Below are 19,301 nucleotides of genomic sequence, written 5' to 3'. Positions count from 1 at the left end.
TTAATAAAGAAATATTTTGTATTATATCAAGAATTTATATAAATACAAGAATGAATAAAAATAGCAGTGTCCATGCAGGGATTCTGGAATAACACTTATTCTTCACCCCCAACCTCTTCTGGACACATTCACAGATGACAGACCAGTGACAAGCTAGGCAGGAGTAAAATCTGTTTGCAGTTTTATGCTGTTCTCTGAAGATCAAAGAAGTGTTTCTCCTGCTAAATAGAAAGTGGGATAAGGTTGTTATTGAGAGTGATTGCTTGAACCTGGTCAATCAGCTAGCGGATCAAAATTCTAATGGAGATGCGGATGTTACATTTTTGCTGCAAGATAGTCTCTCTAAAGAATAAAGGTCTTCATGGTCGTTTCTGTTTTGTTAAGCAATTTAGTAATTCTATCTGCGGCCCATTCCCTTGCTCAGAGAGGCCTATGGGACTGTGGGGACTAGTCGGCTCTTTTCTCTTCATGGCTTATGGCCCTTCTGGGAGCTAGCGGCAATTAGTACTTTGTGGGGAGATTTGCTTCATTGTAATTTTATTGTCAAGATTAGTTCTGCTTTGTAGCTGTAGTTTACTCTATGCTGTTCTCATGGCACGGGAGCAAAAGAAAGGAACAATTAGAAGACGATCACCACTGTGTTATGAAGAATAAATTATATAGTTGAAGGCTTGAAGCAAAGCCATAAATTAACTAAATATTGAAGGGTATACAAAACTTAGCTGAATTTCCAGTGTACAACAGCTAAATAAAGAAGAAACAAATGTACTTGACAAGTTTTTTCTATTGGCCTCAAAATTGGATCCATCCTCTCATTTCTCCATTATTTTATTGGTATACCTATATTCTTCTTCTTCTTCTTACTTCCCCTTAAATTTATTTCATTTTACAAACTATGACGGGGGTAGATGGCAAGAATACCGTAATTTTGGATGTGAACCAAGAGCTTGTTTCAATGCAACATCCAGTCTTGCCCCTTCCCGGAATAGCCCATCATATAGTTCACAAACAAACCGTGATAACTCCTGTTCATCATCGTCCACCCAACAACTTGCTCGTTGCTCCCCACTTTTCTCTACGTCACTGTCTTCCCAGTCACTCACCGGACTTGCAGGTTCTACATCTTCATCGTCAGCCTCCTCGTCTCCAATTTCAAACCTCCCATTCTCCAAACCAAACTCACCTGGGCCATTAAATGTTGTTGACTGATTCTCCGGAGGTTCACTCGATGGACAAACAACAGCTTTAGCACCAGAGTCTAGAAAGGCTTTCACTAAACTTCGGGTAGGTCCATATGTCCCAGTGCAGACTATGATCCTATCCCTCCATGCTCCAACCTAGAGATTTGACGAAGTCACAAAAAAGAGTAACTTGATGAGTACCAGGAATAAAATGAGAAAAACATAAGCAAAGTTCCAAGAAATTGTTATTAGTATGATGGAAGCAACCATTTCTCAATTCAAAGTTCCAAGAAATTTTCTCAAGAAATCTCAAATTTCTTACTGGTGATTCAAATGTGGGTACTTCAGTGTAATTAGATGCCCAGAGGAGGGAAATCAGAGCCTCGACTCATGAACCTCTAAAAAAAACTTAATTCTCGGCTTGATGGCTTTTTATTTGGTAGAATGGGCTTGATGGTTTGATGATTGCAAAGTGCCCAAATGTACTGGACATGCTCAACAGTAACAATGGAGGGCCAAGGTGAAAGAATATATTGGAAATGTAGCAATATACAATGCACCATAATAAGACAAGAAGAAATCAACAAAGCAAATACAAGTATTATACCATCCAACGAACATCTTCAGCTGTTAGGTGCATAGAAGGAACTGTTCTGCGAAACATGTAAGCCCCAATTTCTTGGTCATCTTCCATGACCTTCACATTGCATCATAAGAATAATTAGCTCCATTGCTTACAACAAAAGATGAAATCAGATAACTCAGAAGTAGGTAACAGACAAAAAAGCATACTTGTGTTTGGCGTCCAATATACCGATGGACAACACATCCAACTTGGAAGTAAGGCCTGAATGCAACCAAATCAGCTATAGTAGAGACATTCGCCAAAGCTGATGCATCCCTTCTACTACGACCCCGAATTGTTGACGACAAACTAAATTTAACATTCTGTAGAAATCTATCTGCAAGTTCCCCAGGTTCAGCAACCACAAACACATCATTCTGCCAACTGAAAAACCAATATCAAGTGGGCTTAGGACTGAGATTAGAAAATCTCTTGGAAGCAGAATATTTATGCAAAAAAGATACAGAAACTTCACCTCATGATTAAACCAACTGAATCATTTTGAAGAGCCAAATGAATAATGCCCACCTGGGGCAAGTTTTGTAGCTTCTCATGCAATGATCTGACAGGAGAGTTAAGCTGTCGAGGTCCTGAGGGAGATTTTGGTGGTGAGGAAGGTCCCTTTCCACTTTGAAAACCATCCAAACTCAGTGGTGGGACTAAATCAATTCGGCTAATCCTTGGAGGACCAACTTCAGGACTGTATAAAAGCGGGGTTGATGGGAAGCTTCCAGTGAACAAAGGTGATGTGAATGGAGTAGGAAATGTTGTTGCTGGCACTGCCTTTGAGAATCCTGATACTTTGCTCACAAGAGACAATCTTATACCATTGTGTGCACAAAATGTCTCCAGAGACCGAGCATGGTGGACAATTCTTCCTGAATCAGGACTATGAGAAGCTTCTACAAGAAGTATCATACGCCTCCAGCCTAAAGAAGGGCTGTTCTCATCTAGCACTGCATCATAGCAGAATGAAGTTACATGTTAAAAACTTTCGGTTGGGAATAAACACTGATAGTGGATGAGGTACACAAACCTACCAGCATTTGAAGCTTTTGTTTTAGGAATTTGCTGCGGCTTAAACTTCTCTGACAATTTCTCTTCATTTTGGTATGGTAAAACCAATCTTTCACATAGACTTTTAAAGGCCTGGGAGTTACTTTGTATGTACTCCTCAGTTGCAGCTTCCAGTTTCAGCCAAACTGCAGGATCTGTCTCATCCAGCTCCATACCACAACGTTCATCAACTGTACAAATGCATTCAAATAACCATTCTCAATTACTCAATCAAAACTTCAAGGGAAGTTTTCAGTCGTTAATGAAGATGAACTTTTGACAAAGGAAGACCCTGGCAACTGGATTAATTTGAAACAAACAGATCAAAACTTGTAAAATATTGGTATATCCATGTAGATCATAGGAGGAGAACATACACAGACTTCACCTGGATTGAATTAAAAATATTGTATTTCAGGAATGTACTTCACCTGGATTGAATCTATAATATTGTATTTCAGGAAGCATTGGCAGCAAAGTGTTCATTTCTTCTTCCACTCGCTCCACTGAGCATGCACTCTCAATCAAAACTTGTCCAGTATCCAGATAACGCCACCCACCTTTTCGAGGCTGAAAATAGATAATGTAATTACCAAAAAGGGGGAAATAACAGCTACTTTGAAGTTCAACAAAGCAACAATAGAAGAATAGTTCATTTCTTATACTAGACGCAAGTGCATCTTACACTACAAATCTGGGATCCCACCTGGACTTACAGATAAGAGATCAACCTGGACAAACACATTACCAGATGTATGTTGTATGATGAACTTGTATCCAGCATAAGAAGATAAAAAGGTACTTACACCATTGGCATTCCTCAATTTAATAACACCAGAGAAACTCATAATGAATTAATGATATGAAGTCAGCATCTATATTGATGGAAAAGCCTTACATTTTCTTTGTTTGTTCAATGCTTCTTTATTTGATGCTATTTAATATTTATTTATCTAAACCATGAACTAACCAAGCTCCCAAATCATTTTATTTCTGATCCCAGCATGTGCAACTTAAGATGTTGATGATGTCTTGGTCTTCAAATCAATGTTTTGAAACATGGATGCATGACAAAAGGCATTCCACTATTCTAGGGCAAAAACCAGGAAACAAGAGGCACAAATCTCCCAAACATGGATTTTTTAATTAATAAGTAATTATATATAAATAAAATACTTGGACCACCCTGATTTCTATTTATAATATCTTATTATAAAAATGGGCTTCAAGTGTGTTTGTGCCCTTTCTACCAATGTTTTAAAACATGGAGGTGCTGACGCGAGGTGTTCAACCACTTAGAGGTGTGAAGCATAGTTCAGAACGTAAGAAGTGTAAGCCTCCTAAACCGAGGCTTAAGAGGAGGGGGATGAGTAAGAAGATTGTTGAGTTTTGAGCTGATATTACTTGTTTTTATTTACATAACATAGTTAGGGAGTTATTAGTTTACTTTTAAGTTAAGAGTGCTTATTCAGTTCTTACAAGTAGCCGACTTACTAAGGGCATACTTGTCTTTGTACCCTCTTTTATTTGTGAGTATATAATCTAATGAAAGGGGCGGCCAAACCTAATTTTGGCTTCTCCCATTCTCTTCTATCTCTCTTCTCTTTCTTTCTCAGTTGAAACATTTTCTTCTCTTTCTTTTCTTCTTTCTTTTATATCAAAACAGGTCACCCCAACTTTTTCTACTTGGTATCGGGGCCAGTTTAAAGAGTTTTTGAGCTGCTCCATCATGCAGCCCTAGATCGGCCAACTGTATGATGAGGTAAAGGGCTGATCAAAAACTTCAGGTAAACCCAGTTTTTGGATTTTTTTTTTGGTGGATTTGCAATCCCTTGTAGCTGGTCTAGGGTTTAACACCAAAATCAGGAAGAAATGGAGAAAGGGGGAGAGCCCTGATTTAGTAGGACTCTTCAATTTTGACCTAGGAAGTGGCACTCTAGTTTTCTAGGCTTCCTTGAAGTTTTCTGAAGAGGGTGGTTCAAGTCCCAGCTTTTTTGGAAGTCTTTAGAGAGAGCAGTAGCCTCTTCTCTCTCTTCTCCCGCTTCTACGAAAAAGAGAATCTTTGGAAGGAGGGGCTTCTAGGGTACTAGGAAGGTGTTTGAGATTTCTAAAGGAGATAAACACCTTTCTTTTCATCTCAAATTGAATCTATTCTAGGAGTTATGGAGGGCTGTAGAGTTGAAAACAAATTTGCAAGTGAAATGGAATCTGGGGGAGGAGGTGTTGGAGACCTCTTCGGGGCCAGGACCATCACTGCAGTTAAGTTGGATAGTACAAACTACTTAGAATGGTTACAATCTACAAAGATAGCCATTGGTGCTCGTGGGAAATTGGGGTATGTCACCGATGAGGAAAAGAAGCCTGAAACTAACCACTCCCAATGGGTATAGGAGAACTACATGGTGATGACTTAGTTGTGCAATTCCATGTTACCCCATATAAGTAAGAACCTTTTATGGGCTAACACAACTAAAGAGATTTGGGATGGAGTAGTAGAAACCTATTCATAGAATGAGAATGTTGCTAGAGCCTACAAATTGAGAAACCATGTGATTGCTACTAGGCACGGAGAAACTAGTTGAGAAACCTTACGTATCCACTACAGGTAAGGGGGAACCTCCTTGGATCATAGACTCGGGAGCCTCAGAACATATGGCCAACATTTCCACCATTTCCTCCTCATACCACCTTTGCTCTGGCAGGGATAGAGTTTCCACAATAGATGGATCACATGTTCCCATTGCTAGGAAAGGGTCTGTTAGAATAACTGATACCTTTGCCCTACCTTATGTCCTTCATGTTCCTAGACTGAGCACTAATCTTTTATCTGTTAGTAGTTTGATAAAGAATTTGAACTGTTACAATAATTTTTTCTCCTGGTCATTGTGTTTGGCAGGATCTAGAATCAAAGAGGACTATTGGGAGTGGTCGTGAGATGAATGGAATCTATCTTCTTGATGTGCTTCCCAGTCATCAGTCATCATGTTAGCAGGAGCATTGAGTCAGAGTCAGTGGGTCAAATTATGCTTTGGCATAATCGATTAGGGCATTTGTCTTTTTCTCCTTTGTGTTTTTTGTTTCCCAAATTGTTTTGAGTCTGTCAGTTGGTCCAGCTTGGAGTATGAGGGTTGTTAACTTAGAAAGCATTGTAGACATTCCTTTAAAGCAAGTAATAAAAGATGTTCCATTTTTTTATATTGTTCATACTGATGTGTGGGGGCCATACCATGTTTCTTCTATGGGTGGCCATTGGTATTTTCTTCTATTTGTGGATGATTATTCTCGATACTCTTGGATATATTTGATGAGGTACCATCTTTAGTTCAACAATTCCATCAGATGGTGCTAACGCAGTTTGGGGTACGTGTGAAAGTGTTTAGATCAAACAATGCCAATGAATACTTTTAAAAAGAAAACTTGGCATCATACCTATTGGAGCATGGTGTAGTCCATCAAAGGAGTTGTACATACACCCCACAACAGAATGGTGTAGCAGAAAGGAAGAACAAGCATATTGTTGAAGTAGCAGGAAGCATGATGTTGAGCTTTACTGTTTCAGTTCGTTTTTGGGTGATGCAGTTCTTACAACATCTTTCCTGATTAATCGGGTGCCTTCTTGTGTCCTTGGATATATCACTCCATTCAGCCTTCTTTTTCCTGAGGGGGAGATGTTCCATATTCCTCTAAGGGTGTTTGGATGTGTATGCATTGTCCACGTTCTTGGTCCTCACCTCTTAAAGTTGAATCCTAAGGTGAAGAAATGTGTCTTCCTTGGGTATGCAGGAAATCCTAAGCCTGCATGTGTCTTTTTTGAGCTCACACCTTTTTTTCTCAAGGGTTCCTCTCAGGGGGAGTGTTTTAGAGAAGTGAGCAATCTATACCACTTCCTATTCTAGTTCCTTTGTCCACTCTAGTGTTTGACCTTCCTATGTCACCCACTTTTCCACCTCCATTGCGCACTGTCTCTTAGTGTTATACACGATAGCGCCTACGACAATGACAACACAGAGAGGTTAATTCAACAGTAGAGGAACCACGTCACACTCTATTGGCTCATCAGAGATTCCAAGTTCAACTGACACAGACCCAGATATGTCCTCTGATGGTTTAGTTCTTATTGATATACCCCTGCTCCTAACACCATTGCAAATGACTTTGATCTCCCTATTGCACTCAGAAAAGGGAAAAGGAAGTGTGCTACTCATGGCATCTCACACTATCTTTCCTACAATGGATTATCTCCTTCCTACCGAGCCTTCCTTTCATCCCTTGACTTTGTGTCTATACCCAAGAGTGTTAGTAAGGCTCTCTCCAAACTTGAGGGGAAGACAACAATGCAGGAGGGTACACTCAAACTTATGGCATAGATTACTTGAAAACTTTTGCACCTGTGGAAAAGATGAGCTTAGTCTGGATTCTTCTATCACTAGAAACTACATAGTCTTGGCCACTCTTCCAACTTGATGTGAAGAATTTTCTCAATGGGGACTTGCAAGAGGTGTATATGGATCTTCCAACTGGCTTCTACAATGATGTGAAAAAAGGAAAGGTATGCAAGTTGAAGAAATCTCTATATGGTCTGAAACAATCACCCAAAGCTTGGTTTGACAGGTTTAGAAGTGCATTGGTTGTATTTGGCTATACTCAAACTCAATCTAATCACACTCTTTTTGTGAAAAGGAGGGGCTCACTGGTGTCAGTTTTGATAGTGTATGTAGATGACATTGTAGTCACAAGAAATGATCTGAGCGAGATTGATACCTTAAAGAAGAATCTGCACAAAGAGTTTGAGATTAAGGATCTTGGGGAGCTAAAGTACTTTTTGGGCATTGAGGTGGCAAGGTCCAAGCATGGGATCTTTATCTCACAAAGGAAGTATGTTCTAGATCTACTATAGGAGACAGGAGAACTTGGGGCAAGGGCAGTTGATACGCCTATTGATCAGAACTATAGAAGAAATGCTTTAGAAGGTGAACTAGTGAAGGATGTTGGAAGGTATCAAAGGTTAATGGGATGGTTGCTATACTTATGTATGACACGACTAGACATCTCTTATGCAGTGAATGTGGTGAGTCAATACATGCATGCCTCACGAGTTCAGCATTGGAAGGCTATTGACAGGATAATTTTTTATTTGAAGGGACACCCAGTTAGAGGCATATTGTTTGCTGACCATGGACAGTTGAAGTTAGAAACTTACACAGATGTTGATTGGGTAGGTTGTCTAGATGACAGGAGATCTACATCAAGGGTTTGCACTCTTGTTGGAGGTAATCTAGTTTCATGGAAGAGTAAGAAACAGACAATTGTGGCAAGGTCAAGTGCAGAAGCTGAATACAAAGCTATGGCACATGGTGTTTCAGAGCTCCTTTGGATCCATTCCTTGTTAGGGGAGATTGGAGTTGAGGCCAAAGAACCTATGATACTATATTGTGACAATCAAGCAGCAATTAACATCACCCGCAACCCAGTTCAGCATGATACGATGAAGCATATAGAAGTGGATAGACACTTTATAAGGGAAAGGGTTGCATCCGGAGAAGTTTGCTTACCATATGTTGCATCTGACTTGCAGCTTGCTAATATTCTTACAAAAGGTATTGCAAGAAACAAGCTGGAGCATGATCTACGCAAGTTGGGAATGTGTGACATTTATTCGCAACTTGAGGGGGAGTGTTGAGTTTTGGGCTGATATTACTTGTTTTTATTTACAAAACATAGTTAGGGAGTTATTGGGCCTTAGACTCATTAGTTTATTTTTAAGTTAAGAATGCTTATTCAGTTCTTACAAGTAGCCAACTTACTAAGGGCATACTTGTCTTTGTACCCTCTTTTATTTGTGAGAATATAATCTAATGAAAGGGGCAGCCAAAATTAATTTTGGCTTCTCCCATTCTCTTCTATCTCTCTTCTCTTTCTTTCTCAGCTAAAACCTTTGTTTCTCTTCCTTTCTCAGCTAAAACTTTTGTTTCTCTTTCTTCTCTTCTTTCTTTTACAGTTTTTATTTCAAAACAGGTCATCCAAACTTTTCTACTAGATGAAGGACCTCATTTCCTTCATTTCCTTTTTCTTTTCTTTCTTCTCTCTTTTTTTTTTTCTTCTCTTTCTTTCTTTTTCTTTCTTTTTCTTTCTCTTCCCTTTCTTTCCCTTTCCTTTCCTTTCCTTTCTTTTTCTCTTTCCTTTTTTTTTTTTGTCTTTTTATATGAGATGTGTGTGAGGCATACACCTCTAGCACGCCTCATGAAAAAGGCATATGAGGTGTACGCCTCTTGCACCTAAGGCATATGCCTTAGGGTGTTTTGGGGGCACCTCTCCTGAAGGCATGCCTCCAAGTACACACCTTTTAAAACACTACATGCCTCCACATGTTTTCTTAGCGCTTATCATAAATAGGATATGCCTCCAACACCTTTTAAAACACTTGTTTGAGTTTAAAAGAATTACAATGATGTAAATTATAAATATGACAACTGTTTTGAGGTTCAGATTTGCTCCACTAATAGAAAGGAACTTGTGCCCCCCATTTGGACTGCAAACCAATTTACCACATAGAAGATTCCTTGATCCTTAGACTTCTTCACTAACTATAAGGCCATTCTTAATGCTAAAATCTAGAAAGGAATTTTATTTTTCTTCTTTTTTCAAAGATCCAATTAATGACTCAGATAAGACGACAATGTACAAAAAACGCCAAAATAAGGGATTCTTTCCCTTTATAGTTATAAGTTCTTACCTAAAAGGGCACAAATGGTCAGTTCTAGTTTGCATGGAACTTAGAGCCTGTTCGTTTGCTCATAAGTCTGACATCTGAAAGTGTAATAATTACATTAAAAGGTATATTGGTATTGGTGAACTTTTCTTTCCTCTGAACTCTGAATGCAGAGAATGTTGTTCTGAATTCTGAAAACTATCAAATATCCATTTTGACCCCATATATGAGAGTTTTTGTTTGCCTTTTTGGGGGTATCGTTGAAAAACAAAAAGTTGTATGATTGCATTTTAAGAGTTAAGAGATAAGAGGAAACGACCAACCAATTTTCTCTTAAAGTTAAAAGATTCCTCTTAAGAGATAACAGTTAAAAGGAAACGACAAGGCGCTTAATCTTTTTCTTTCCTTCTGTTGAATGAGGTTTAATGCAAAAAGGAAACATAAGAAAATGAAAAAGAAATAAAGGAAAAGAAAATTAACCTAATATTAAATAGAAAATACAAAATTTTAATCCATAAAATACAGATATAGAATCTCAGAAACCTCTGAACTTTTATTCATTTGCAAAAGAGATGAGAAACTAGATTCCACATGTAGAATTTTTTCTTCACGGAATAATACCAAAAAAAAGGTTTCCAAAGTAGAAGAAATTCTGAAGTTACCTTTGTTGGGACAGAACCACATCCAATGGATACCAAACAGTCAATTCTTGTATCAGGCCATAGAAGTTGTGCTTCTCTAATGGCGAAAATAGTGGGATTATTTGCTACAATTGCACCATCTTGCCAGCGGTTTACATCTGAAAATAAAAAAGGTTTGGAATAAGAAAGAACTAATCTTACACTATGATAGGCCCCCAATTAACCTTACGTATGCCAGGAAGAGGAAAGGTCAACAATCGGCTAAGGGGGGGAAATAATTGAACAATTAATCACATGGGGGCAATTATAGCTGCAGGGAATAAGGAGAGTCTTGAGGCATTTATAGCTATGTCAGTTTGGAATAAGAAGAGTGTTAGGCATTTATAACTTGGCCAGCTGGGCATTTATTGAGGGAGTTAGTTATGCTGTGAGAAGAGTATAAGAAGGGGCTTTGGGGGATGGGGGAGGTAGGCTTTTGTGGAGTGAAGAATACTGTGAGTGATTTGGAGAGCCGGCGGTCTCTCGAAGAATTGACCAACTGTTAATGTTCTTCTTTTCATCTGAATGAATACTAGTTTCTTTATTGATGTTCGAGTTGTGCGAATTCTACTGTAAGCCTGAAAATTGTGTAAAGTTTCTGGGACATAATAGTGGTATCAGAGCCCGTCTTTCCTCGGCCATGGTGACAGCTAAGGAAGTGGCATCGCAGGTGGAGGGTTTCGAAGAACGTTTGACTTCTCTGCATTCTGAATTTCGTGGGGAGATGGATAGCTTACGCAATGAGATTCAATGTCTCGATCCATAAAAGGTAGCAGCTGGACTTTCGAAGATCTCGTCTCTAAAAGGAGGCATTCAAGAGCTAGTAAGACGTTTTGATCTGTTGCTTCAGCAACAGACCTTTTCAGCTCCTTTGTCTACAACTGACATTGCTCCTCCTTTAGCCGCATCAAGTCGTGCAGCTGACAAAGGGAAGAGTGCAGCTTTTCCGACGTCTTCTTCAATGTCGGTGTCAGATCATACTTCTGATTCACTTCCTCGGAAGTTGGAGTTACCTATTTTTTATGGGGAAATTCCATATGGCTGGCTTTTTCGTGCGGAGCGCTATTTTGAGATTAATGGATTTTTTCCGACAGAGCGTCTGCGAGCTGCAGTTGTTTGTTTAGAGAGCCATGCATTGGCGTGGTATTACCGGGAAGTTGGCCAGCGACCTTTTCGTGATTGGACAGAATTCAAAGAGCTTCTCCTTGAACGTTTCTGATCGACTCAGAAGGGTAATTTACAGAAGCAACTCTTCTCGTTATATCAGTCTTCTACTATTAAGGGATATCGTCGCCAATTCGAGGTGCTCTCCACTCACTTACGTGACCTTCCGGAATCAGTCCTTGAAGCAACATTTGTTAATGGGTTGCACGACCCTTTCCTAAACGGTGCCATGAAGTGGGGTGACTGGTATAGAACTAAAGACTTGGTACTTTAAGGGCTCTAATTGGATTGCCAATGAAATGAAGAAATCTGGTCTTCGAGGTCGTGGTGGAGCTGGTTTTTCATCTGGCCTGAAATGGTCTTTCATGCCAAAAGTATCTGATGGCCGTCCTTCTTATCTTGTTGTCAATGCTGATGAGAGTGAGCCAGGAACATGTAAGGACAAAGAAATTATGCGCCATGACCCACATAAACTACTAGAGGGTTGCTTGATTGCAGGGGTTGGTATGCGGGCCACTGTTGCTTATATCTACATAAGGGGAGAGTATGTAAATGAGCAGAAAAACCTTGAGAAGGCAAGGAAGGAAGATTATTAGGCTGGACTTTTGGGAAAAAAATGCATGTGGATCCGGATATGATTTTGATGTTCATATCCACTATGGAGCTGATGCTTACATTTGTGGAGAAGAGACGGCGTTGTTGGAAAGCCTTGAAGGAAAACAAGGAAAACCAAGGTTGAAGCCTCCTTTTCCAGCTAATGCAAGGCTATTTGGATGTCCAACAACTGTTACAAATGTTGAAACTGGGGCTGTTTTCCCCACCATTTTAAGGCATGGTCTTGAATGGTTTGCTAGTTTTGGTAGGAAGAACAATTCTAGGACAAAGCTATTCTGTGTCTCAGGCCACGTGAATAAACCTTGTACAGTTGAAGGGGAGATGAGTGTTCCCTTGAAGGAGCTGATAGAGAGGCACTGTGGAGGAGTTAAAGGTGGATGGGATAATTTGCTTACAATGATACCAGGGGGTTCTTCTGTTCCACTGATTCCAAAGCACATATGTGATGATGTGTTGATGGATTATGATGCACTCAAGGCTGTCCAAACGGGTTTAGGGACAGTTGCTGTAATTGTGATGGTCAAGTCAACTGATATTGTGGATGCAATTGCTAGGCTCTCTTACTTCTATAATCTTGAAAATTGTGGGCAGTGCACACCATGCAGGGAGGGGACAGGTTGGCTGTGGATGATCATGGAGAGGCTGAAGGTTGGAAACACAAAGCTGGAGGAAATAGACATGCTTCAAGAGGTGGCAAAGCAGACACACCATTTGTGCATTGGGCAATGATGCTGCTTGGCCTGTGCAGGGACATATCAGTGCGCGGTGTGCATCCATCCACTATGCCCGGAGTTACTGGTTTGGAAGTGCTTATTCATTGGCAGGGCCTGCCTGATTTTGAAGATTCTTGGGAGCCTTTTGACTTACTTCGAGACTAATTTCCTCATTTTAACCTTGAGGACAAGGTTAGACTTTGGGCGGCCCGTGATTCCGAATCAACAGATTCATTAAGCAACTCTTGAGTAAAGTAATAGTAATAAGAACTGTGTCGTGTAACTTCATTCCCGGTAATGATAGGCCCCCCAATTAACCTTATGTATGCCAGGAAGAGGAAAGGTCAACAATCGGCTAAGGGGGGGAAATAATTGAACAATTAATCACATGGAGGCAATTATAGCTGCAGGGAATAAGGAGAGTCTTGAGGCATTTATAGCTATGTCAATTAGGAATAAGAAGAGTGTTGGGCATTTATAACTTGGCCAGTTGGGCATTTATTGAGGGAGTCAGTTATGCTGTGAGAAGAGTATAAGAAGGGGCTTTGGGGGATGGGGGAGGTAGGCTTTTGTGGAGTGAAGAATACTGTGAGTGATTGGGAGAGCCGGCGGTCTCTTGAAGAACTGACCAACTGTTAATGTTCTTCTTTTCATCTGAATGAATACCAGTTTCTTTGTTGATGTTCGAGTTGTGTGAATTCTGCTGTGAGTCTGAAAATTGTGTGTAAAGTTTCTGGGACATAACACACTATTTCATGAACACGGTGAAACAAAGGTTCAGGGGATATTTTGGGGGCATGGAGGCAAATAAGCAGAGCAAGTGAACAGTATAAAGGTGAAGAAAATACCATCAGAGAAATCATCAAGGTAATATGGAGCAGCAGATGATGCTCTTATAGCCTGCCATATTTGATACCTACAACTTCCAATGAAAGCATTGCGCTTCAACCCAACTTGAGCTCCAGTAGCAGCTACTCCAATACCACTGATGGCTGGACTTTCTCCTGTTGCTAAAGTTATCTCTGGTGTGCCAGCAGGATACTACAGTTAAAAATGATGAAACTGTTAATCCCTTTCTAACTTTACGTATAAAAAGTTTATGTATTTGAAAAAGGGGAAGAACTGAGAATATCATGGCTTGAACCTGATAGTTTCGGAACAGAAAAGGCTGTGCTGGCATCATGCTGACCAAAGTTGATACAACAAATACTTTAGGGGTGCCCTTTATGGCTGATTCTATTAAAAGGTCACCATCTTCATCTTTACACATTTCCTTCAACAATCTCTCAAACTGATCTGCACTGTGCTGTAAGACAATTCATGGTAAGATGACCTATTTTCAGGCGTGGAGAACTTGTAATTTTCTACACCTCAAGCTTTTTTATTTACATATAACAGAAGGAGTTTGTAAAAAATAAAATAAAAAATAAGAGACATCAATTAAGTACCAAATCATGTAAAATCTCATAGCCCTTGCAGATTTACAGAATACCACTGAGAAAATAAAATAAATTAATTTTCCATTGGAGAAGACAAATTTCAGTTTCTTGATGGATATCTAATTTTCTTTTGAGAAATATGAAACTATCATCCAATTTGAATCCTCATAACTGATAATATAATGGGATTTTCAAACATACAGAAAATCCTATTAAAGCATAAGAAAATAGAGGTATATGATTGAGTTCCTAGGAAGTGCAAGAAAGAAGAAATACACAAATAGTCCATACTTTTGATCCATGAACAACAACTCTATAGCTCTGTGATGAACTTTTGTAAAGCTGATCCAACTTTTCTCTCCAAGTTGCTGCTTCATTGTCCTTTGGGATAGGCTCAGCAAACACAAGTTTACCTAGAAATACATGCCTGGAATGTCAGAGAGTAGTTAAAGAAAAATGAGCAAACCACATTCCATGGTGCAATGTAATGCCCCTACCAAGGTTCTTATATATTTCTTCACACTGGTCCAATGTCATCAGTTTGATTCCAAGGGCAATAGCAAGCATACCGCCAGTGGATGTACCACATATGAGGTCAAACATCTCATGTATACGCCTTCCAGTTCCTTGTTCAATTTGTTTGAGAATTTGCACAGTTGCCAAACCTTTCATGCCACCCCCATCCATTGAAAGTATGCGCAGTCCTTGCTTTGCAATCTGCCTCCCTCTTATTGCTCGCCGCAGAATCTCATTCTCTCCTAAATGGGAAGGAAACAAACAATATTAGGCTATTCCAAGTAACTTGGAACACTAAGAGATGTGAGATACAAGAAACAGACCAAGAATAGCCAAAGCACGAGCTGCAGCTTTATTCACACGTGGCTCAGGTGTAACTGTTAAACGTACTAGAAGCTCCCGCAAACTTTCAGAAGTAACTAAAATGCGGCGATTCTCCAAACAGAAGGCTAAGTTACCAACAGCAAAAAGAGCTAACCTTTGCACCTGATGAAGAATAACAGTTGAATAATTATAACAAAATCATGTAATAAGAGATACATAATGAGGAAAATGGTATGTATACATATTATGACACAGAAGCTTTAGGAAACAACAAAAGGGAAACAATCTTGAACAGTTTCTAACAAATTTAAGTATATGTGTCTAATTTAGTTCATGTAAAAAGTGCACTTAGCACAAGCTGCTCTACATGAAAAATTATCTTCATTATATACAAATAATGGTAGAAAACAAGAGGTATATAATAAATTGAGGTATGGTATTCTTTAACTCATGAAAATGTATTTGTTTCTTTTTTTTTTTTTTTTTTGAGAAAAAGGTGACTTTCATTTATAGATCAAAAGAGGGGAGAGGGATGTACAAATCCGGATTCAGTCCTCACAAAATTTGTGCTCACACCATACTAACAACACTTACAGCCCTGCATTGGGAACATCTCCCCATGGATGAAAAAATATATGGAGATATTCCAAATGCACAGCTGTAAGTGTTGTGAGAACAGTGTGACTACAAATTTTGTGAGTACTGAATCTGGTCTCGGAATGTACATGAAGGATGAAATCCCATGTGGCAAGGACAAATTATGGTAAAAGGAGTGTCTTGTTGCATGGGATGAGAGTGAGAGACCAAGGAAAACAAGAGATATACAAATAATGATTGAAAATAAGAGATATAAGCTATAAATTGAGTGATGGCATGCATTGAACACATGAAAATTAATTGCCATGTGAGATTAATTGCATAGCATAAGACAAGAGTGAAAAATCCAAGGAAAACAAGAACCAAAGATTAAAACATAATTAAAATAGACTTGCCTCTATGTTTTTATGAGCACAAAGCACTTTCAATGATTTCAAAACATCCTTGGTCAACATCTTTTGAGCTACAGTATCAGAAGTAAAGGCTAAATTGACAACAACTTGCAACACAGAAATTACTTCTTCTGGGATCATGGACCTTAGGACAATTTCAATGGGCTGCATGATGTCGGACTTCATCAATTGCATTGCTACAGATACATCTGCAGCAAGAGATGATAAAGCAAAGCATGCTTGCTCAACCTGCCACAGATCAGCCACCCAGGAGTGAATCAATACAATATATAAAAGGATGAATAAAGACAGATCCAACTGATTAGAGCTTAAGGCTAGCTACCTACCACATGACGATTGTCACTGCTTATCATACTTATAAGTTGCCGAACTGCATTCTCATCTTTACCAACAAATATTCGGTTTCCATGGTCTTGCATAATTTTGGATAGAGCAGATGCTAGTAAAGGGTGATGACAAGAGGAAAAGCGAAATATAAGAGAGAAGAAGGCACTAAGTTTGTGTCTTGATGCAACAAAATAAGAACTGTTCTCCATCTGCAACCATCAAAGTACTTTTTTATCAAGAAGAATTTAAGAAGTCTAAGCAAGTCTCACTAGTAATGCTGCATCACCTATTACCTCGATTTGCACATTCACAGATTTTAAATTATCATCAGCCTCAATCCGGATGTTTGCAAGAGACAAATGACGGAGTTTGTGCAAGGGCAAGATTTCTGGTAAGAATTCAAGGGGATTACCAAATAGCCTAAGAACACGTAGCTCAGCCATAGCCCTGCCATTAAACTGAAGATAAACATCAGGCAAAAATAGGAAATTCCTGACCCTATAAGAACCATTAAACTAATATATAGAGAAACAAAAATAAGGCTGTATCGAAACTGCTGATGAATAATTGAATGACCTGAAATCAAGAAGTGGTCGGACCAGTTTGTTGTGTTCCAATGATAATTCCACCAGTCCAACACATTGCCTGAGCTCTACTGCTTGTAGGTATCAAATAGGATCAGGAAAATGGATAAATTTTATGCATGTAGAAAAGTAAGCAGCATTTACATCAGAAAAATGTTTACCAGGTACAGAGACCAGTATATTGTAGTCAACTCTGAGAACTTTTAAATTTTTCATTTCACCAAGCTCTGGTGGCAGAAGTGACAACTTATTGTTATCAAGATATAGCTTCTCAAGGAGCGGAAGTCGAGTTATTTCTACAGGCAGCACCTGATTAAGGGTTCAAAAACAAAAAGTACCATAAGCTGATAGGTTTGATCACATCATACTCATCCAAAATGAAAAGAACCGTTGACTAAACCTGCCAAAAACAATCAGTGGGATTGAAACATTCAAGCATCCACCTCTTCTTCTTCTTTTTCCCTTTTTATTTGTGTGTGTGTTGGGGGGGTGGGGGTCCAGAATTGAGTTGAAATTCTATCCATCTTGATCTACAGATCTATGATTGTAAAAGTGATTAAACCTTTTACATCAAGGAACAATTGATGGTGCCACCAAAGGGGCAGTGAAACATTCGAAGACTGCATCCACATTTTATAACAGAAATTTAACCATATGAATCATGAAAGTTTTCGAGAAGAAAACCCTCAGTATTATCGACTGAAGCACTTAGTTTAGAACTTTAAACCTCATTGTATGCCGAAAGTCCAAAACAAAACAACCGAACATCAAAACAGCAAAATTCAAGCGAAACCATCAAACTGAATGTCAAATCGGTAAAACCATATAGCAAAAGTAGAAGAAACTAGACAACAATTAAGTTTCATATTCTCCTCTACCAAAAAACCATGACTTCAAAATGCAAGAAGTTTCGAATTGCATATTGAAGAGAATGAAAATCAAAATTGTCACGTTTATTGCGAGATCCGGTGAGATTAACTCACTGACAAACTGCATCCACAGAGGCGTAGTACAGTGACATTCTTCCAGTGCTCTGCATAACCACATGAACCATCTTCGATCCCGGAAGAAGGCCCCAAATTGGACCGCAGCAACCGCGTAAGAACTCCGATCCCATCGTTCTGCTGCCCCGACCCAACCGTCTTGGACATGGTAATCACTCGGAGAGGCTCTCTCCGCTTCACGACCTTCATATCGACACCAACATTTTCTTCTTCCTGATGGAACTGAAGAACAACGGACTCCTGGGGCGGCGGAAGAGCAACCATGAGCTGAGATTGAAGCCTAAGAGCGACCTGGTCTTCATCATCTCCTGCAGACCAATCTAGCTCAATCCGAGATCCTACCTCCTCTTCGGAAGAAGAAGAAAACGATGATAATGATGCAGAAGAGGAAGAAGAGAACCGAGATGGATCGCCGACAATGTCATTCTCGCCGTAATTCAACGTGAGGTGGAAGATTTCAGAGGGACGCTTCCATCCCAATCCCCATGACATATTTATGAGATCTTTAGCGTCCTGCCGAAACGATGTCGTTTGATGAATCTGGAGAATAATTGCAAGTAGAGTTCTGTATGAATTAAAGGTCAATAACGGCGGGTGAGATGAAACACATATCAATCAAATGCCATATTCATCCACCCTAAACAACACTTGGTGAAACTCCTCTGCTTTTCTTTCTGTATGGATTTAGATTTACTGTTATGTGATTCTTAGGGTTTTGTAGATGTGAATTTGATTCGAGAATTGTGGGGATTACAGTTGAGATTTTGATAGAAGAATGATATAAATGGCGGGAGAAGAAAAGTATTACGTATAGCGCCCTCTCCCTCTCGCGGTCTCGCCTCTCGGCTCCTCGCCTTTATTTTTCCTTTTTTGCGTGGCTTTTCCGGGTTTCAGACTTTTCTAGTACAGGGCCAACGAAGAAAACAGGTTACTGGAGACGTGGGACTTAAATGACAAAACTGCCCTTATGATCCATGTACCGGGTTTCTAACATATAATATATATTATATATTATAAAATATATATTACAAATCAAATTTTAGTATATTATATATTAATATATAAATCTATAATATATTATATATTATCTATTACATATTATATATTATATATTACATATAATAATAAAAAGTTTGGTTAATTCAGTTAACCAAATTTCTAATTCTAAAAACTGAAAACCGAAAACCGAATTAATCGAACCGATTTAACCAAAAACCAAAAAAAAAACCAAAACCAAAATTTTCGGTTTTAACCGAATAGTACTCACCCCTAGGCTCAACCTTTTCTCAAGCTAGGCTCAGGTTTTCTTAAAAAAGTTCGGCCCAAGCTCAAGCACAACTTGATAATATATATT

The 19,301-nt window shown here is 39.1% G+C and overlaps 1 protein-coding gene and 1 pseudogene across 4 annotated transcripts; one reads left to right on the top strand and one right to left on the bottom strand.

Annotated features, from left to right (window-relative positions):
- Positions 1-660: 660 nt before the first annotated feature.
- On the bottom strand, positions 661-18,839 carry LOC148878199 (phospholipase A I-like protein). Of its 4 annotated transcripts, XM_088950826.1 has the most exons (19): positions 18,348-18,509; positions 17,927-18,255; positions 17,105-17,252; positions 16,936-17,014; positions 16,653-16,806; positions 16,359-16,568; positions 16,015-16,260; positions 15,022-15,184; positions 14,680-14,940; positions 14,474-14,595; positions 13,888-14,049; positions 13,592-13,784; positions 10,234-10,370; positions 3,294-3,432; positions 2,847-3,053; positions 2,282-2,762; positions 1,974-2,190; positions 1,789-1,878; positions 661-1,337 (listed from the first exon to the last, which is right to left on the bottom strand). In XM_088950826.1, exons 1-19 carry the CDS (start codon positions 18,370-18,372, stop codon positions 894-896), a joined length of 3,807 nt encoding a protein of 1,268 aa, XP_088806952.1. In that variant the 5' UTR covers positions 18,373-18,509; the 3' UTR covers positions 661-893. The 4 variants fall into 4 exon arrangements, with proteins under 4 accessions (XP_088806952.1, XP_088806936.1, XP_088806943.1 ...); XM_088950810.1 differs by having other exon boundaries at positions 17,927-18,839; XM_088950817.1 differs by having other exon boundaries at positions 13,664-13,784; positions 17,927-18,839.
- Positions 10,507-12,865, top strand: LOC148878200 (NADH dehydrogenase [ubiquinone] flavoprotein 1, mitochondrial pseudogene; annotated as a pseudogene).
- Positions 18,840-19,301: the final 462 nt, after the last annotated feature.

The sequence above is a fragment of the Nelumbo lutea genome, chromosome 1 (assembly GCF_056320005.1).
Source record: "Nelumbo lutea isolate HS-2025 chromosome 1, American lotus-T2T, whole genome shotgun sequence".
Classification (NCBI taxonomy): Eukaryota; Viridiplantae; Streptophyta; class Magnoliopsida; order Proteales; family Nelumbonaceae; genus Nelumbo; species Nelumbo lutea.
This window is presented reverse-complemented; position numbering and strand designations above follow the sequence as displayed.